At 41.5% G+C, this 19,485-nt stretch overlaps 1 protein-coding gene across 2 annotated transcripts in view; it reads right to left on the reverse strand.

Moving 5' to 3' along the window:
• Positions 1-19,485, reverse strand: part of BACH2 (BTB domain and CNC homolog 2) — a 317,447-nt gene that overhangs the window by 15,848 nt on the left and 282,114 nt on the right. For both annotated transcript variants that reach the window (XM_044676454.1, XM_044676456.1), the window contains one exon: positions 2,964-4,616. In XM_044676454.1, coding sequence (XP_044532389.1) covers positions 2,964-4,616 — 1,653 coding nt within the window. The remainder of the gene's footprint in view (positions 1-2,963; positions 4,617-19,485) is intronic.

A 19,485-nucleotide genomic window follows, 5' to 3' on the forward strand; every position in this document is an offset into this window, starting at 1 on the left:
GGCCTCAGCCACTTCCCAGCTGTGTGACCCTGGGCAAGTCACTTGACCCCCATTGCCCACCCTTACCAATCTTCCACCTATGAGACAATACACCAAAGTACAAGGGTAAAAAAAAAAAAAAAAAAAAAAAGTAATTTTCTACTTTCCTTGCTTTTGTTTTATAGACTCAAAGGGGCAGAAAACAACTAGAGAGCAATGTAGGTGGCGGATGACTCTTGGCAAAGATGCCTTTCTAAAAAAGCAGGGGACTACAGGAGATCCATTTTCAAAAGGCCAGATTCAAGCTAAAAACTCTACATTTTTCTTGTAGACTTCATATAGGCTGAGTAACTAAAGCTCACAAGGCTTTATGAAGATACCCTGCCCCCATCCCAACTTCATGTGATTTTTGCTCTCAAGTTAAATTAATCTTCCTATTCCTTCAAGATCCAGAGATAATTTGTGAACTCTAAGGGATCACAGGACCATACAATTAGAACTTTAGTCTTTCACCCTCATTTTTCAGAGGACACTGAGACCAAGAGAGGTCCAAGGTAACAAAATCAGTAGATGGCAGCGCTGGAATTCAAACTTGGGTCCTCTGAGGCTAAATTCAACACTTGTGCGCCCCACCCCCCTCCCAATCCTCCCCTGCTTCCCAGCACAAAAGTAAAAATCCCATTTGTTTCTCCATTTTTCCAGGTGACAGAGGAGGACAAGACCCATTCGATGATTTTAAGGCAGGTGAGGAGGCCCAGCTAGAAGGTGGCCTCACTCTATTTACTTTCATACCAATCAGCATAGACACAAACAAGGCCAACTTCCAAATCACAATGTCTCACTCTATGCATTTTTCTACGACCCTGTCAGGCTGATTTGTGAGTGGGGAAAACCCCCTGGGGTTTCTTATTCTTCTGCTTCCTCCGTCCTCTTCCCTCTGTGAGGTATCTGGTCTTGACCCCAACCCTCCACCCAGCCTCCATCACCTAATCCCTTGGAGAAAGGAGAAATGGAATCTCTTCCAGTAGAAGCATTTCAATTTCAGTGTTGGATGAAAATCAAGAGCTCAATTCCACTCCCTGTTAAACCTCATTGCCTATAATTTATGGAGGGCATATTAAGGGATATCTATCCCCCACAGCGTTATGTTTGACTGACTGTGTGTGTGCTTCCGGAGTAACCTTGGGAAATGGGATCAAAGCAGGGCCAGCACAAAGGAGACCCAGGAACACAGCCCAGATCGAGGGTCTTCTGTTTATCAGGACAGCATGAAGACGGGGAAACCGCTACTGTTTAATGGTGATAAATGCCATTTATCCATAGTGGAGATATTAAGAGGCAGGTGTGGATTAGAGAACTGGACTGGAAATCAGAAAGACAGAGGGTCAGACTGAGGACCTTTTACTCCAATTCCATCATACTTTCCACTGAAACACACTGCTTTTTGGATATTAAGAGGTGGCCATGACATGGCGGCTAGAGAGCCAACCACAGATTCAAGAAAATTTCTACACACTAGTTGTGTGACTCTGGCCGAATTGCTTAACTTTCCAAATGTCTAAGATTATAAGCTGCAGAAGAGGTGCTGACCTATATTAGTAGAAGGAATGTTATTACTGTAGGTAATTTTCTAAACTCATGAAATCTTAGGTGTGGGTCTCCCTACCAACCTCAAAGAAAAAAAAGTCCTCTAGTTTTAATCAAGCTTTATAAAAAAACAAACTTAAATGATTTAAAATAAATCAGGATGAGGATACATAGTTTTCGCTTCCTTTCTTTTTAAACCCTTATCTTTTGTCTCAGTATCAGTTCTACAACAAAAGAGCAGTAAGGGCTAGGCAACTGGGGTTAAATGACTTGCCCAGAGTCACAGTTGTAATAAGTGTCTAAGAGGCCAGATCTGACCCCAGGTCCTCCTGATTCCAGGCCTGGCTCTCCACCCACTGAGTTTTCTTTAGGCTGAGGGTGGAGGACAGGGCATACGAAGACACTAAAAGTAGAAACCAGCTGCTTAAAGAGTCTGGGCCTTGTGGTTGGATTATCTGGGACTCTCTCTCCTTCTTCCTTAGGGTAGGTAAGGCTAGTGCTTTTCCTAAAAGGCAAGAAAGCTAATTCCCTGCATTGGTCCACTATGGCTCAAGCCTCCTAGTGTTGAAAAAGGAAGCAGGAAGAAAGGTGACATTAGGAAAAAAACAATCAATAAACATTTAAGTGCTTATTACACGCCAGGACTTGTGTTAAGGACTGGAAAAAAGCTTAATAGTGATTCAGTGAAATTTAGATAGATTTGCTTTTACTCTAGGGCTGTTTCATTGTACTTGTTAGATATCTGTGACTTTAAGGCTTTCAAGTGTCTGATAGTAGGCCAAGTCACAATCCCCTTTCCAAGCTTAGGAAATAGGACTATGACTATGAAATGCATCCATTGGTGACTAATCTTCTGGGGAAGAAGTCCCTGGATGCAGCTAGGTTGGTTTTTGTAGGTCAGACATATGGTCTGTTGCTGGTCCCATTTCTGAGATCTTTTTAGCTTGGTGGGACGGTTCAGTGTATGCTCTGCTAGCGTAGCCTCTGGGAACCCTAACGGTCATCCTGCATCCCTGCCTTGGGATCCTAGTTTCAGAGCCAGTCCATCCAGGTCAACCCCTTCATTTTAAAGATGAAGGCCCTGAGAGAAAAAGGGATTTGCTCAAGATTGCACACACTGTAATGAGCAGACCCGGGACTGAATACAGGTCCTCTTACGCTGTACCATGCTGTTTGTTGGATATTAAAATTTAAACAAAGCAGGTATAATCTCAAACCACGGAGCCTCTCCAGACCGGGAGGGAGATGTATCCCAACCATGATAGAACTTTGAACACCTGGTAAATAGGAAAAAAACTGGCAAGAGGGAGAGAAAGGTGGGCCCCAGGGAGCTAGATGGCATCCCAGCAATGGGCTGGTTAAATGGTTACACACTTGTACTTATCTGAACTCCCTACCTCGTGGCCCCTGTCTTGCACAGGACATGACTCACTGTCTGCTTCAGAGAACGATCCAGACTCATCGCTTGAGTTGGTTCCATAGGACTGCTCACATTTAATTTGGGGTCGGACTTGGTTGTACATTCCATCTCCCATCAGGCTTGGCTCCTGATGATCAGTGGCAAGGAATCGGGCTCCCTGGGAACAGGGAGAGGAAGAGAATTCACAGAGAGGGAGGCTACAGGGAGAACCACCACTCCCATCTTCTGCGTAGGAGTAGGAGGAGCAGGAGCTCGAGGTCCTGGTCCTGGTCTCCAAGGGGGGAGAGCGAGGGCAAACTTTAATTGGCACCGGGCAGCTGGTATTAGGCCGCATCCTTCCTGGCAAGTGATCAGCTATTAGTCCACTGTGGGAATAGGTCTGTGAGCTAGGGAGGGACTGGCTAGCTCCTGCCCAAAGACCCTTTGGCACGGGCTCAGCGAGGTCTTTGTCCAAACTACTCACGCCAGAGTATGAATGCACCGAAGTGTTCCCTTGGTCACAAGCGCTGGAAGAGAAGATCACACTCCGCCTGTCCAGCTCGCCTTCTTGCTTACAGAGAGTTTCAAAAGCGGGCCCCTTGAGAGGAGACCCCACTGGGACACCGGAAGCATCCTTCTGACTGGCGTGGGGCTGTCCGTAATTCCCTGTGAAAGGGCCGTAGTCAGTTTTATGGTCACCCTGAGTTGTCCCCTTGTCCAAAGGGCAAGCCGGACTCCTGGCAAAGTGCTGTTGGGAAGTACTGGGCAACTCTGCACTTTTTGTTCTGTTGAAGAGAGACCCTAAACAGGACGGGGAGGCCCCGCTTTTAGATCTGTCCACGCAGGTAGCCGAGGGGGCAGCAGCGGTGGCTGCGGCCGCGGCAGCGGCGGCAGCAGCAGCAACAGCAGCAGCAGCAGCAGAGGTGGTGGCCACAGGGGTGGGGCTGGGGCTGGGCTGTTTCCTATCCATGTCCATGTCCCCCTCTTTGTCCCTGGCGTCGGGCTCCTCTCCAGACAGGCAGAGTGTGATGCTCTCCTCATCGTTCTCTTCACTCTGAGGCTCACTTTTAATCTGCCCCACGGGCAGCCCTGCCTGGAGGCCATTTCCGGGGTTCTCTTCGCTGAGTGCGCTTGCGAAACCTGAGGTACTGATGTGCGATGTGTTGTAGACAACGTTCTTGGTACAAGCGAGTTGGTATTTCTTATATCTGGGGTACCGTGTCAGCGCCTCCTTGTCCAGGCTGCCCCTGCCGTCGTCTCTCGGCACCCCCGAGTCAGGCAGCAGCACGCCTTCTTCCTTCTCCGCTACGGGCGCTGCACACTCGAAGCCTCGGGGCTCGGGATGCAGCCGCTCCTTGGGGCACGAGATCTTGGAGGTCTCCGACTCCATGGTTTCCTCCTCCTCCTCGCCCTCCGAGTTCTCCCCGTCGTCGGCGTGTACACGCTGGCAAGAGGTGTCCTTTTTGCACAGGAACAGGCCATCCTCGTTGTTCAGGAGCTGGGTCTGCAGGAAACTGAAGCAGGAATCCTCCAGGTTGTGCATGCGCAGGAACTCGGCACAGCGGATGACCTCCTGGATGTTCTCTCGGCTGAGTAACAGCTCCGCGGTGTAGGCAAACTGTAACAATGGCCCAAACCCCCGAGCAGTGACCTGCAAAACAAATAGGGAAATTGCCAGCATTACCATCAGCGCTGCTATTGTCCCGAGCCCTTCAAGTGAAGTGAGATAACCAGACAGCTCTAGTGTCTGGAGAATAAAGGCTTCAAAGTAGCAGTTAATCTTGTATCAGGTCAGCAACGAGGCTGGCTCCAGTAATTAATGCTGTCTCCCGCTCGCCACTTCTGTACTTCATCTTGTCGCAGGCGGAACTGAGAAGCACCCAGGTCGCTCTGGTGGCCCATCAAAATGACAACGGGCCCCATGTTTACGCAAATGGAACCCCCCTGCAAATTCAAATGCTAATCTTGGCCAAAGGGTCGGGTTTTTGGAGAGGGCTCCTGTGAACAGCAACCTCTGGAGGTACATTTTAAACAAGGAACGAGCTATTTCTATCCCATAAACCCTAAATGTGGAAAATTCAACTCTTGGAAAAATAGAAGTATGTGGTAATCAAAAATCGCTTTCCTATAATTAGTTTTAAAAGAGGAAAAGGAACCTAAACCACCATTTCCCTTGGTATGTAGGCTGTTCATTGGTTTCTAGCTGGAGCCATCTTTCTGTTATCCTATCATTTTCACCATTGATATGGCTAACAGCAGTAATGACTACAATGGCAATAAGGAGGATGACGGTCATCGCCCCGCACTGGAAAACACTCCTGTGACCACCAGAACGGCGGATTCGGGAGACCCAAGTGGGCGGCTGTGTGGGCTGAAGCTTCCTCGGGCCATGCTACCTCCTATATACCTTTCTTTCTTTCTTTCTTTCTTTTTTTTTTTTTTATTAGATGTTACTTCAGGGTGCAGCTGCCTATTTTCCCGTTAGCTTTTCAATGGTTAAGCCTAATTGCCATGTTTTCTGCTCATCCATTAAATTAAACCCATTGGAAACACACTATTTGTGCACAGCTTGCTCCTAGACACGCTCATACCCACAAATGACTTGGAAACTTAAAAAAGAATGTTTGCTGCCTGAGGCCGATTTCTTCCTGGTGGAGACAGACGAGAATTGCCAATAGATGGGTCACCATCCTCATTACGTTGTACAAAAGCAGCCATCGTCCCAGGCCCTGACAAGCGCTGCTAATCGTGTAAGAGATGTGGGAAAGTATGGCATAAATATTCCTGCTCAATGATATATACCACTATAGGATATGGAATGAATTTGACACCAGGAGTGACCTGACAGATACCCAGGAGGCTGGACTGCACAAAGAGTGCAAACAGACTGTCCTTACAGGTGAATATTCTCACTAATACAGAATTTGATGCACCAGACTAACTAGAATATTTTATATCATAGGATCCCATGACAATGGAGCTTGTCATTACAGGGATTAGTATATACCACTCAACAAAACCTGTCCTGCAACACTTTCTAGCTAGAGTATTTTAAAATGATAGGAGGCAGCCCTCAAGTAAGGGAAGTATTAGTCATCAGCAGTCTGGCTCTCCTAACAGGAGTATTAAAAATTGATATTGCCTGTTTACAAAACTATACTCCTAGTTTTTTTTGCACTAATTATAGATGTAGCAGACATGGCACCTGCTATGTTTAAAAAATGCAGACTCACGAGTGGAATTAAAAACCTTCCAGAGCAAGAAGCCTTTTAGAAACAGGTAACCAAAGATAGGGAATTTTTAAACATCAAGAACTCAAGGACTTGGGGTGTGCAAGGGAAATACCAAGAGTCTCAAATCTTATGGATCTAAAGAAGATCAAAAGGCCTTCAGTATGGAGTTGCAAGAAACCTTAAAGGCTATCTATACTAAATACTTCATTTTACAGAGGGGGAAACGGAGGCCCATGGATGTTAACTAACTCGTCCAAAGTCATACTGAGAAGCAGCATGGCCAAGACTTGAATTCAGGTTGTCTGACTCCAAATCCAGGTTCAGAATCCTTCACCATACCACACTGCTTCTCAATGGCAATCCATTGTTAAGGAGGAGGAAGAAAGGCAAGAATTAAGGCATAATTAAGATCTCTTAGAAATAAAATACCTTCCACTGTTTCCACAGGCAATTTCTTAGTCACTCTGAGTTGAGGGAGGTATGTCGTGGCATCCTACCATTTGGTGACATGGAGAAAACAAAATTCTCTTGAATTTATACTCTGTACCAAGTCTTTGCTTTCTGTATACCATTTATTTTCTGGTTCAAATTTAGTATGAAATTCAAGGCTCACCCAATCTTCTACATCTCTTCTGTTTCAACTCATATACATCTTCCCATGTTTCAACAAAACCATCCTTTTAATAACTTTTTAGGCCACAACAGTATTCCATTATACTCACATGACAGAATTCATTTAGCTTTTCCCAACCTGATGAGTGTCTCTAGTTTCCAGTTCTCTGCTACAACAAAAAGAGCTGCTACTAGTATTTTTATATATATGGGTCCTTTTACTCATTCTCCAATATCTTTGGTGGGAGGGAAGGAGGACTTAGAGCAGAATGAGCCATATTTTTGGATTTGACCAATGTAAGAATTAGTTTTGCTTGCCTATGCAAATTCATTAAAAGGGCTTTTCCTTTCTTCTTTCTTTCATTCACTCATTAAAAAAAAAAAACAACAAATCAAACCTTATCTTCGGTCTTAGAAGCAATACCACGTATTGATTCTAAGGCTAAAGAGTGGCAAAAGCTAGGCAATTGGGGTTAAGTGATTTACCCAAGATTGTATAGTAAGAAAGTGTCTAAGGCCACATTTGAAGACAGGTTCTCCTGATTTCAGGCCTATCCACTGTGCCACCTACCTGCCCCCTTTCATTCTTTCTTTCCTTTTCAATGTTTGTTTCAAATTTGTTGATTATGAAAATGTATGAGTTTTTTTTTGCTGGAAATTATATTTGAATCTTTTCCTCATTGTACTTTATTATATCATTTAATATAGTTTTAAATGTATTATAACTACCTATAGCTAAATCATTTGAAGGCTTGATAAATTTTTAACAAATCTGTATATTTTTTATGAAATTTACTAGTAATGCTTTACTAAGAATTTTTATTTTTAATCCCTGTGCCCATTTTGGAGTTGAGATAATAATAATGGTAATGGTAATAAATGTATAATTAAAAAAAAGAAAGAGATAAGATAGAAAGAATATGGGAAAGGGAAAAGGCTTTTTGTTAATAAACAAAATTTAATTTAATAAACAAATTTAATAAACAAAATTTAATTCAAAATAAAACCCCCCATGCCCTTCTGTTTTCCTCATATTCTCGTTGATTAAAGAAAAATAAGAAACCTGAAAAAAATAGATTGGGGTTTATTACATAAAGGCATATTCACTAGACAGGGTAGGTTTGGGGCTGTCAAAAGAAACAAAGTGCTTTTCCCTCCGCTGTTACAGAGCTGTCAGGAGCTGGAGAAAATTTTCCCATTATTCAGGGGAGAGATGATGCTAACAGCATTCTGGATGTGAGAACTTCCACTACTAAGCACATTTGAGTCCCAAATCAGTGATGTAGCTTTTCAAAACATTTGCCTGAGTAGGCTAGGGTAGGATGTTAGCTTGAAGAGGAGTCTGATAATGACTGTTGGATAGATGAAAACATGGAACAGCTCATTTGGACCCTTTGAAAGAGCCCCGGTGCTTTCACATCAGCTGGTGGCACAATGGATAGGGTGCTGGGCTTGAAGTCAGGAAGACCATAGTTCAAATCTGTCCTCACCCTAGACAAATCACTTAAACTCTGTTTGCTTCAGTTTCTTCAATTGTTCAGTCATTTTCAATCATGTCTCACTCTCTGTGACCCATTTGGGGTTTTCTTGTTAAAGATACTGGAGTGGTTTGCTGTTTCCAAGGCAAATAGGATCAAGTGATTTGTCCAGGGTCACACAGCTAGTAGGTGTCTGAGGCCATATGTAAGCTCAGGAAGATTAGTCTTTTTGACTCCAGGTCCAGAGTAAAATGGAGATAATAACGGCCCCTACTCCTAGGGTTGTCGTGTTGTTATGGCCCTACATAAGTGCTTACTCCCTTTCCTTTTATGCACTGGAGAATGATGGCCTTTTATAGACAGACTTTCAAATCTATGACAAAATAAAATGGGTCATTCACATTGAAACACAACTGAAAGCTGTCTTGGGGTTTTCCTTGACAGGAGTTTAAACATGACCTTGCCATGGTGATACTTCAGCAAATTAGCAAAAAGGATCCCAGACCTAGAGATGAAGGAAACCTCAGAAACCAACAAGTTCAATCTGTCTAACACAGTGATTCCCAAAGTGGGCATCACCGCCCCCTGGTGGGTGCTGCGATCCAGGGAGGCAGTGATGGCCACAGGTGCATTTGGGGGCAGTGAATAACTGTAAGGAGGCGGTGATAGTATGTGACAGGGAGTGCTAAGTAATATTTTTTCTGAAAAGGGGGCGGTAGGCCAAAAAAGTTTGGGAACCACTGGTCTAATAGCTGAGGAAAATGAGGCTCAGGAAGGCTTGTTTGGGGGCCACACAGATAGCATCAGAGGTGGATTTTGGACCCAGGGCTTCTTTCCATTGTCCTATATGTTTCAGGTGTCTACTGAGTATATACTCTGTGATAGGGGTGTGGGGAAAGGCATGGTTCTCATAAATTCATGAGATTTTGCTGCGAAAAGAAGCACAAAATTACTATATTTTCCTCTTTTGTTTGCCTGTTTACTCCATACCAACTCTTCATCCAACACTGCCAGAAGATTTCAAAGATCCTGTAGCAGATGAGCCTGGTTTAGTAATCTCGTTCTCAAAAATTTACTTATTGGCATCTGGTTATTTGCTTTCAGATTCCAAATGAATAAATAAATATAAGAATTCCCAAGGCAGAAAGACAATGGTACCTACCTACTATACAGGCCAAATCAACATTTAGAGAACCCCAGGCTACTATGATTCTGCCTGTTTTAATACTTTGTTATCAAAAGGGAATCTATTTGAAGTCATTAGTGCTGGACTGAATTACAACTGGAGTAGACACCAAGTAGGGTACATGTTGCCATTTCACAGGGAACATACTGAAAAGGTCATTCCTGACTTGGGCTAGGATAGGATTAAAATAATAATAATGGTGATGATGATAACTGGGAATGACACTGCCTTCTAGGTGTCAGGCAATTGTTCCACATAGCAATCCTAGAAAATGGGGCTTCATTTATCCTCATTTAGCAGATGAGGAAACTGAGGAAAATGTTCCACCTCACGGCCACTCTGATGAATGATTTCTGCACCTGAATTATCTTGGTACAAGAATACAGATGACCACTAGTCCACAGTAAACTAATCACTCTCAGATCATGGCTCAAAGTGCCTCTTGTCAGCACTGCTCATTGGATCATTAATCATATCCTGTCAATGCACCATTTTGTATTACTATTATTTTTTACTATTTAACATGATTCTAAGCCCTTTGAGGGGAAAGGTCTGGTCTCAGAAATTGGGGCCAGGGGAACAGGATCTAAGTCTAGCTATTTTTTGACACCACTACTCTGGAGACCATATAGCCCTATCTCTGTTATTCTAAGATATGTTTTTTAATTAAAATTTTCAATATTATTATTTTTGGGGGGCATCCATCAACCTCTACATGATGAAATAATGGACAAGAGTACTGTTAAGAGTAAATAATGGATAAGAGTACTGATAAGAGTTACCAGCTATAGAACTTAGAACTTAGAAAGAGGAGAGATTTGCATTGCAGTTTTCTTTTTTAATGTGGATCATAGGTACAAGAAATGAGATAAGGAAGTTAACGGAGAATGTCAAGAAAATTCTCCCAAAGGGAAGGAATAAACTCATTAAGGAGAGAAAACATAATTAAATCATGGACTAGAGAAAATACAATCCAGCATCATAGCCAAGGCATCTTCTCCATTTCCAATTTGCATCAGCAATATTGTTTATAGGCTGTGAGAAGTCTCACAGAACCACTAAACTCAATTGTTGTGTCAGCGGTCAATATGTCAGAGTCCCATTGGTTGTTTCAAAGAAATAGCAATAGCTCCCAGAATTAGTCTGCATGAAGGGTTACAATCCTATTGTAAACAGGATTTATAAAGTTTCACAAGGCTCCAAGCACTATTCTGTAATGACGGTATCGCAAAAGCCAGTGTTGATAATCATCTCAGTAGTGATCATTATCTATGTGACCAGTTGTCATTTCCAAAGTTACCATCAAGTATCCTTCCTCCCAGGCTCTTATAGCTTAAAAGTCTTAAAGTCCTTCCCTTTCTGATAATGGTAGAAAAAAACGACCCTCTGGGACATCAGATTTTCAAATTATCTTAGCTACAAAAACATTTTGGGGCTTGAAATATATGATAGAATGTATAAATAATGGGGTATGGAATGTGCTAAGGATAGAGCAAGATAAGGTAATTTTACAGAAAACAGGAGTAAATATTTTCATACTGAAAAAACATTTTGCAGTATGCAGTAAACAGTTTGATATATACATAATATATTTAATATTTTAAGGGAAAATAGCACTAGCATTAAATTTTTTACTGGAACCTATTCCTGTCATATGAAACCTATTTCTAGTGTAGTGGAAAATTGTTTGGGAAATGATACAAAAGGTGGTATTCTCTTAGCATGTTTTCATACCCTTGAGTGCACTGAGGGCTTCTATAGACTTAAAAGATGATACCATCTGTCCAGAGAAAAACTAGAATAGGTTTTTCCTATGACCTGGAAATGTTCAAAGAGAGGCACTTTGCCATCAGAAGTAGTGAAACCATCAATTAATTATAATGGAGATGTAATATATGGTAGTCCTTCACTGGGAAGAAAATGGACTAAAGACCTCTTTCAGCCCTAAGAAAAATGGAAGCTCCCTGAGGGCAAGGGGCTCTTTTGTTTTTGCCTTTATGTTGCCAAACGTAGAATGTAATAAATATTAGTTGAATTGACTCATATAAACCTGTGTCAAGATGAGAAATCACTCTGTAAAAGTACTGCCTACATGAGAACATGCCAGTCATGCCAGTAGCTCACCTCAACCCTATTCTTGGTCCTCCTCCTTCCCTCTGGGTATCTGAGCTCTGTTGGCTCTCCCTGGGTTCTGGAATGAATACTCTGGTCTCACAACTACTATGATCCATGGCTGTTAGGATTTCAGGGATCTATATTCCTATGATCCTGTCTAAAGTGTAAAAGAATCCCTTTTGATCTTAATTCTGTTGATATATATTTACCACTTATCTTTTCTTTTCTTAAACCCTTACCTTTTACCTTAATAACAACTCTAAGACCAAAGGGCAAGGGCTAGGTAATTGCGGTTGTGACTTGCCCAGAATTATAGAGCTAAGAATGTCTGAGGTTAGATTTGAACCTAGGACCTCTCTATTCCAAGTCTGGTGCTTTATCTACCCTGCCACCTAATTGCTCTCATTCACAGTTTTTCTAAAGGAAATAGGTGAAGAGCCTGGGCTTGTGGTTGCCATTTGGTAGAGGGCTCTTGAGTGAAGCTGGCACCTTTCATGATAGTTTTAAGAGAGTTTTTGAGGGCACTGAGAGCTTCAGAGACTTTCTCACTGTCCCACAGGCACTAAGGCATGGACTCAGATCTTTCAGACTCTTAGGCAGTCAGCTCTTTAACAACTACCCCATCCACTATGCTTCTCCTAAGAGGAAAAAAAGAAATGAAAAAGCCCACCAAAGCACTGAATTGGATGTTTTTCATATTTGAGGCTCTTCCTGAAGAGAAGGAAGAAGTTGGATGTTCTGTAGAAAAAATTACCTGACCATTCCATAACAAAGAATGATATAGGAGAGCTAAGGAAGCTTTCAGGTGAGAGTTCATTCAATTAAGGATCAGAAAAAGAAGTGAAGAGATATAGATTGGGATCTTGCTGAGGGATCCTGAGGTCTATCAACCTCATAGCAATAGTGGAGAGGTCTACTATCTCCTTAGGGCATGAATACAAGACATAAAAGAGAATGAACTTAGGTGCTTAAAGAGCTACAGTCAGTGAAAATGTTTTATTTTTAAAAAGTTATATCCAGGGAAAGAAGAGGAATAGAAAAGGAACCACTAGTTCAGAGTGGTGAGGCCAATGGCAATTTAGATGAAATGCAATGTGGAACTCTGTCTGTTTTCTTTGCCATGAATAACTTTTGCAATAGAAATGACAAAATAAAACTGTCTAAAAGGGACTTGGTCTCCAAGGTAAGTAAGATGAAAATACAAGACCACACCATTAAATATCACCTCTGTCCTGGCCTCTCTGCTCTTTTCTCTGTGTTCTATTATTTCGTGATCTCATCAGCTTCCATGTATTTAGTTGTCATTCCCTATGAAGACGACCCCTAAGTCTATAAACCTAGCTTTAGTCTTTCTCCAAAACTCCACTGGCCATGTCAAGCTGGAAGTCCTATCAGTATTCCAGCATAGCTCCTGGCATGCAGCAGGGGCTTAATGAATACTCATTCATTGGCTGGCTTGTCTTAAACTCTCTGTGTCCCAAATGGAATCTACCTCCCCGCCTCCCAAATCCACCTTGTTGTTTCTTCTTCTTTAAACCCTTGCCTTCTCTCTTAGTATTAATTCTAAAAGCTAGGAAGGCCTGGCTTTTTAATTTGTGGAGCCACCTCAGTGTCCCCTTTTGAATGTCTCCAGTTCAGTCTCCTCCTCCACCCCACGTTAGGTTCCTTTTGTGCCTGGTCTTCTCTCTGTAGAATGGAAGGTCTTTGAGCGCAGAGGCTGCCTTTCTTTCTACTTGCTTGTATTTGCACCCTCAGCACTTGTTACAGTGCGTGGCACTTAATAAATGTTCTGTAGTCTTGCCTGTTGACTTGATCATTAAACCTGGAGTACTGAGTTCAGTTCTAGGCTCCAAAGTTTAAGAAGGACATTGATGAGTTGGAGAATGTCCAGAGAAGGACATTCAGGATGGCTGGGTCTTGTCATATGAAGATTAGCTGAAGAAACTGGGTATGTTTAGCCTGGAGAAGACCAGCGATGGTGGAGGAAGACATGACATGATGGTTATGTTCAGGTCACTGAAGGGTTGTTAGATGGAAGAGGGATTACACTTGTTTAATTTTTCCTCAGGGGTCAGGAGCAATGGGTAGAAATTGCAAAGAGGTTAATATATATTTGATGCCAGGAAGAATATTCCAAAAATGGAATGGGCTATTGTGGGAAGGTAGTCATTAAACAGAAGCTGGAAGACTATTTGTTATTGATGTTTTAGTAGAGATTCCTTCAGGGTATGTGTGGGCTATAGGCTACTAAAGTTGTTTTAAACTCTAAAATTTTGTGATTCTGTCTTATTGGTTCTAAGGCTAGTTACTTGTAGCTGGTATTAGAAGGTGAGTTCCTAAGTCAATTGTACAAAAAGTCAAGCCATTCCCCAATTGACAAATTGTCAAAGGACATGAATAGGCAGTTTTCAGATAAAGAAATTAAAACTATCAATAAGCATATGAAAAAGTGTTTTAAATCTCTCATAATTAGAGAAATGCAAATCAAAACAACAAACCTAGCAGATTGGCCAATATGACAATAAAGGAAAATAATAAATGTTAGAGGGGTTGTGGCAAAATTTGGGACACTAACATATCGCTGGTGGAGTTGTGAATTGATCCAACCATTCTGTAAGGCTTTAAAAGACTGCCTGCCCTTTGATCCAGCAATACCACTAGAAAGTTTGTATCCTAAAGAGATAATAATGAAAAATGTTTGTGGTGGCAAAAAATTGGAAAATTCCACTTGGGGAATGGCTGAACAAACTGTGGTATATGATGGTGATGGAATACTACTATGCTGTAAGGAATGATGAACTGGAGGATTTCTACATGAACTGGAAGAACCTACAGGAACTGATGCAGAATGAAATGAACAGAACCAAGGGAATATTATACACATAAAGTGAAACATTGTGGAACTATCCAATGTAATGGACTTTGCTAATACAAGACAATCTCAAGGGACTTGAGAAAGAATGCTATCTACATCAAGAGAAAGAACTGTGGGAGTAGAAACACAGAAGAAAAAAATGACATCATTTATTTATATGGATATATGATTTGGAGTTTTGGTTTTAAAAGATTGCTATATGGCAAAAATGAATAATAAGGAAATAGGTATAAGTGATAACATTTGCTTAACCCAGTAGAAGTGCTTATTATCCAGGAGAGGGGAGGCTAGAGGGGAGGGAAAGAAAATGAAATATGGAAATATGGAAAAATATTTTAAAAATTTAAAATAAAAAAGACAGAGACTGTCTTACGTTTTTTCTATTTGTAACTCTAGTGCTGAGCACAGTGCTTTTGCATGTAGTAAGCACTTAATAAATATGATTTTAAATCATTCATTGATTGTATCTGAGGAAATGGAATTCACACAAGGAAGCCATGAAGGCAGGAGGACAAGGACAGAGGACAAAAGTCATTAGAATCCTAAGAGAGGGCAGTTGGGAACTGCTAACAGCCCTGGGGGGTGGGGGGGGGAGAGTCTTGTCTTGGACTCTGGACAGAGCGGGAGCTCCCTAGGAGACTCTCAAAAGATGAGATCCTCACAGCCATTGTCCTCAACTATTAAAAGAAGCCATTTTCATGCTCAGCCTGTCATCCTGTGCCTGAGAGAATCTGAGTGAATTGGTTTATCCGCCAGTTATCTCAAAGGGGTCATCCAGAGAGGAACTAGGCCAAACTGAAGATCCTTCTCATCTGTTCCAGCCAACCTAGAGACTACAACTTTTCCTTGATTAGACTAAGGAAGCCATTACTATTAGAACAGATAGGGTCAAGTCAGCTTGGCATAGCGATTCAACACCTATAAGTTAGGGACCTCCTAATTCCCTCTTTCCCAAATTAGCCATTGTTACACCTTTTAATAAATATTTTGTCAATTTAGTAAAGCAGTCAGATAAATCTATAGAAAAAGAGAAGGGAGAATGGTGTGTGAAGATTTGGAGAGACAGTTCTATAAGGCCCAGGTAGAGCAAAGTCCTGGGTTGGCTGTCATTACTGTCTCTCTAACAGGAGTTTTGTAACAAAAGGGACATCTTTGGTGACTAGGTTATGCCAAACCCTAGTCAAACCGATAATTCATTACCCAGTGAGTAGTGTTCCCTGTTTGGTACAGATTTCTGTATTCTTTTGCCTCCAAGCTAATTTTAGCAGGGACAGAGAGAGCCATTGCTCTCTGTCTAGAAAGGAGAGATACCCTGACAAGTCAGCTAACAGAAACAAACTGACCAGTCATTTATTCCAACATACTAAGGGTCTCTCTACCTTTTAACAGTTTTTGGCGAGCCAGCCAGGAGACAAACCTGGAATCTTCTGATTGGTGTGTTGTTGCTGGGCAGAGTAGCACTGAATGGAAAAACTGCTGCAAGATGGCTACCTCCTACTCCCACACTGGCTTTGCCCTGTGAGTAGGCCTCAACCTCCCTGATACTACCCACTGTCTTCTTCGTCCCCAAATTTTAAATTAGATAGGTCTGAAACCTAGCTGGCTTCACCAAAAACTGTTAATAAGAGTCGTGGGTATAATAAATCAGAGGCACTGGCTTTACTAATACAAATTATGGAGCATTTACCCTCCAGGTCCCTTTCCCTTGTCTCAACTCCTTTTAGTAGCAGGAAGAAATCAAGGAAGGAGAAAAAAAAACATTTAATAAGCACCTACTATGTGCTGGGTAATATGTGTGTGTGTGTAAAGCATTTAACAAGCACCTACTATGTGCTAAGTAATGTGTGTGTGTAAAGCATTTAACAAGCACCTACTATGTGCTAAGTAATGTGTGTGTGTAAAAGCATTTAACAAGCACTTACTATGTGCTGGGTACTGTGGAAGGAGAAAGCATTTAATAAGCACCTATTATGTGCTGGGTACTGTGATGAGCATTTGACAATTATTTCATTTGAATTTTACAATAACAATAACTCCATTTAAAAGTGTCATTTGAGTAAAGATTTGAAGGAAACAAAGGATTCTGGAAGGCAGAGGGGAGATGCGGATGCATTCTTGTCAGAGTGACTGATGAACAAATGTGGAAATAAGAAAATGGAACATGCCGCATATAAAGAAAGACAAAGAAACTATTTTGGTCCAACTGTTGCATGTAGGAAGACATTACTATAATTCCCAATTTACAGTTGAGGAAAACTCAGGCTAAGTGTGGTTAAGTGGCAAATTGTGGAGGGTCACACAGTTAATAAGTATCTGAGGATGGATTTGAATTCAGGCCTTCCTGATTCCACTTACTCCACAGTGGCACTCAGGAGAAACATCAAATCTCATCTTTACCAGAGGCTGTTTGAATTGGCATCAGATTCCTTCCATCACCATGAGGAAACCAGACTCCACTTTTCCTTTTTCAAATCCTGACCTGCCTTTTAGTCTGTGAACTAAGTAAGCCCCATTTGTCTATGTTGAGAACCTAGAAATGAATGAAAAATCCAAAGTTTAAGGAAAGAACAAACCTTTCTTACTTTATTGGGTCTAACTCTTCCCTTGGTTCTTCTCGATGACTCAAGTTACCCCAGGGGAGAGGTGTTACCTTCTCTATAGTCCCTTAACGACATATTCATGTTACATGACATTTTAAACACCCAGTGACATTATATAATGCATCGTTCCCACCCAAGGTAAAAGGAGGGTGGTTACTTCACACCCTCTCTGAGGCAAAGGAAGGGATGAGCAATAAACTCCTGACAATGGGATGGTTTAACAGAGCTAACCCTACATGAGATTAGCTGTAATTTGTTTGAGGGCATCATCTGAGTGACACCCAGAGAAGACATTACCATAGTCACAGAATGTGAAAGTTGGAAGGTTTCGGGGCAGCTGGGTAGCTCAGTGGAGTGAGAGCCAGGCCTAGAGACAGGAGGTCCTAGGTTCAAACCCGGCCTCAGCCACTTCCCAGCTGTGTGACCCTGGGCAAGTCACTTGACCCCCATTGCCCACCCTTACCACTCTTCCACCTATGAGACAATACACCGAAGTACAAGGGTTTAAAAAAAAATTGCTAAAAAAAAAAAGTTGGAAGGTTTCTTGGCAGTTCAGTTCAACTCAAGCACAAGAAAAGACTCCTGTCTACTACAAAAGAACAATGGCTTTCCAATGAGGGGGAAATGTTTATCCCCCTAACCACACTACTGTCAGGAAGTTTTTCCTAATTTTGGGTCTGAATTGCCTCTTTTCAATTTTCACTTATTTCTCCCGATTCTCCCTCATGGAACAAAGTAGAATAAGTCTCTAATCTCTTTTTCATGGGACAACTTTTCAGCTCTCATGTCATCTCTGAGCCTTTTCTTCTCTAGAATTAACATTTTCAGTTCCTTCAAGTGATCCTTTTATGGCATGGTCATAAGACCTTCACCATTCTGATTTCCTTCCTCTGGGAAATCTCCACATCTTTTTTAAAACGAAGTGCCTAGGACTGAACACTTTCTCTAGATGTGGTTTAATATTCCATGCAGTGAACTTTGGAAGTAGTGATTCTCATAATCAGAACTGAGATGAAATATCCCCAGAATTTTTTGCAACAGAAGATCCAAATCAGAAATAGAAAATTGCATTTAAGATATCTTATTGTTCTTTTCTTTTCTCACACAGGCTGATAATTTTCTTAGCGATTAAATATTATTTCTAATCTTTTTCCTTAGAATTAATACACATATTACAGCAATTTCCTCTGAATACATTTATATTATACTCAAAGTATTTATCCTATATCTCTCTCTTAAAAAAAAACAAAAACAAAAAACAACCTTTACATTCTGTCTTAGAATCAGTTCTAAGATGGAAAGGCATTTAGGGCTAGACACCTGGGGTTAAATGACTTGCCCAGAGTCACACAGGCCAGATTTGAATCCAGGCCTTAATTAATTTAACTCTTAATTTCAGGCCTTATTCTCTATCCAGTGAGCCACCTACTTGCCTCTGTTATCCAGCCTCTTGTGCTTACTAACTTTTGGCCTGGGTTCTCTCTGGACCCGAGTTTAGATCTAATGGGACAATGGCACCCAAGAAAAAAGGGAAACGTTAGGAGGAAGGAAATGTTTAAGGTAAAGATGAAGAGTTTGAACAGACTAGATTGAAGCATTGGCAGGTCATTCTATCTATTTTGTTTTGGTATACCCAGTGCCATTCCAATGCCTTGGACATAGTAGGTGATAAATAAATGTTCGCAATTTACTGTCCAGCAGGCAATAGGTGCCAGATTTGGGAATCACCTGCTGAGAAGTAAAAATTGAAACTACTGAAGTGTGTGGTATCATTTAAGGGAGAAAGATAAGAAAGAAAAAGGCAAAGGACAAAGGTTTTGGGGAAAATTCACTTATGGGGTGAGAAAAAAAGATGAACTAAAAAGCAGATGAGAAGCAGTCGGATGTCTAGTTTTCCATACTTATGCTTGGGACATAGTGAACATTTAATTAATGCATGTTAAGTGGAAAACCAGGAGAGTTAATGTTCTGTAAGTCAAATGAAGAGAAATTGCCAAGAAGGATGGAGGTACTCAATAGTGTGAAATGCTTCAGGATACCTTGAAGATGATAAAGACAGAAAATTCCATTGGATTTGGCAAATTAGAGACTATTGGTGACCTTGAAGAGAACAGTCATATTCTCATCTATCTTGACATGATCTTGTAAAGATTGCTTATTGGAAAGTATTAAATGTCCTTTAAGTAGAACAGTGGCCCATAATTCACCTGCCTTGGCTCAGCCTTACTCTTTAGATGCTGGAAAACAGAAATGCTTTATTTTATTGGTGGTAAGCCAGTTGGCACCAGAGATTTCTTCCAGATGGACAAGGCATTGAGTGGAGAACTAGAGTGATTAGTCCTTTTCACTCTGGCCTCCTTTCAACTCTAGTCTTCTATATTATAATCCAGTGAAGACTTGATGCCTCCTCCTAGTCAATCT

The sequence above is a fragment of the Gracilinanus agilis genome, chromosome 4 (assembly GCF_016433145.1).
Source record: "Gracilinanus agilis isolate LMUSP501 chromosome 4, AgileGrace, whole genome shotgun sequence".
Lineage (NCBI taxonomy): Eukaryota > Metazoa > Chordata > Mammalia > Didelphimorphia > Didelphidae > Gracilinanus > Gracilinanus agilis.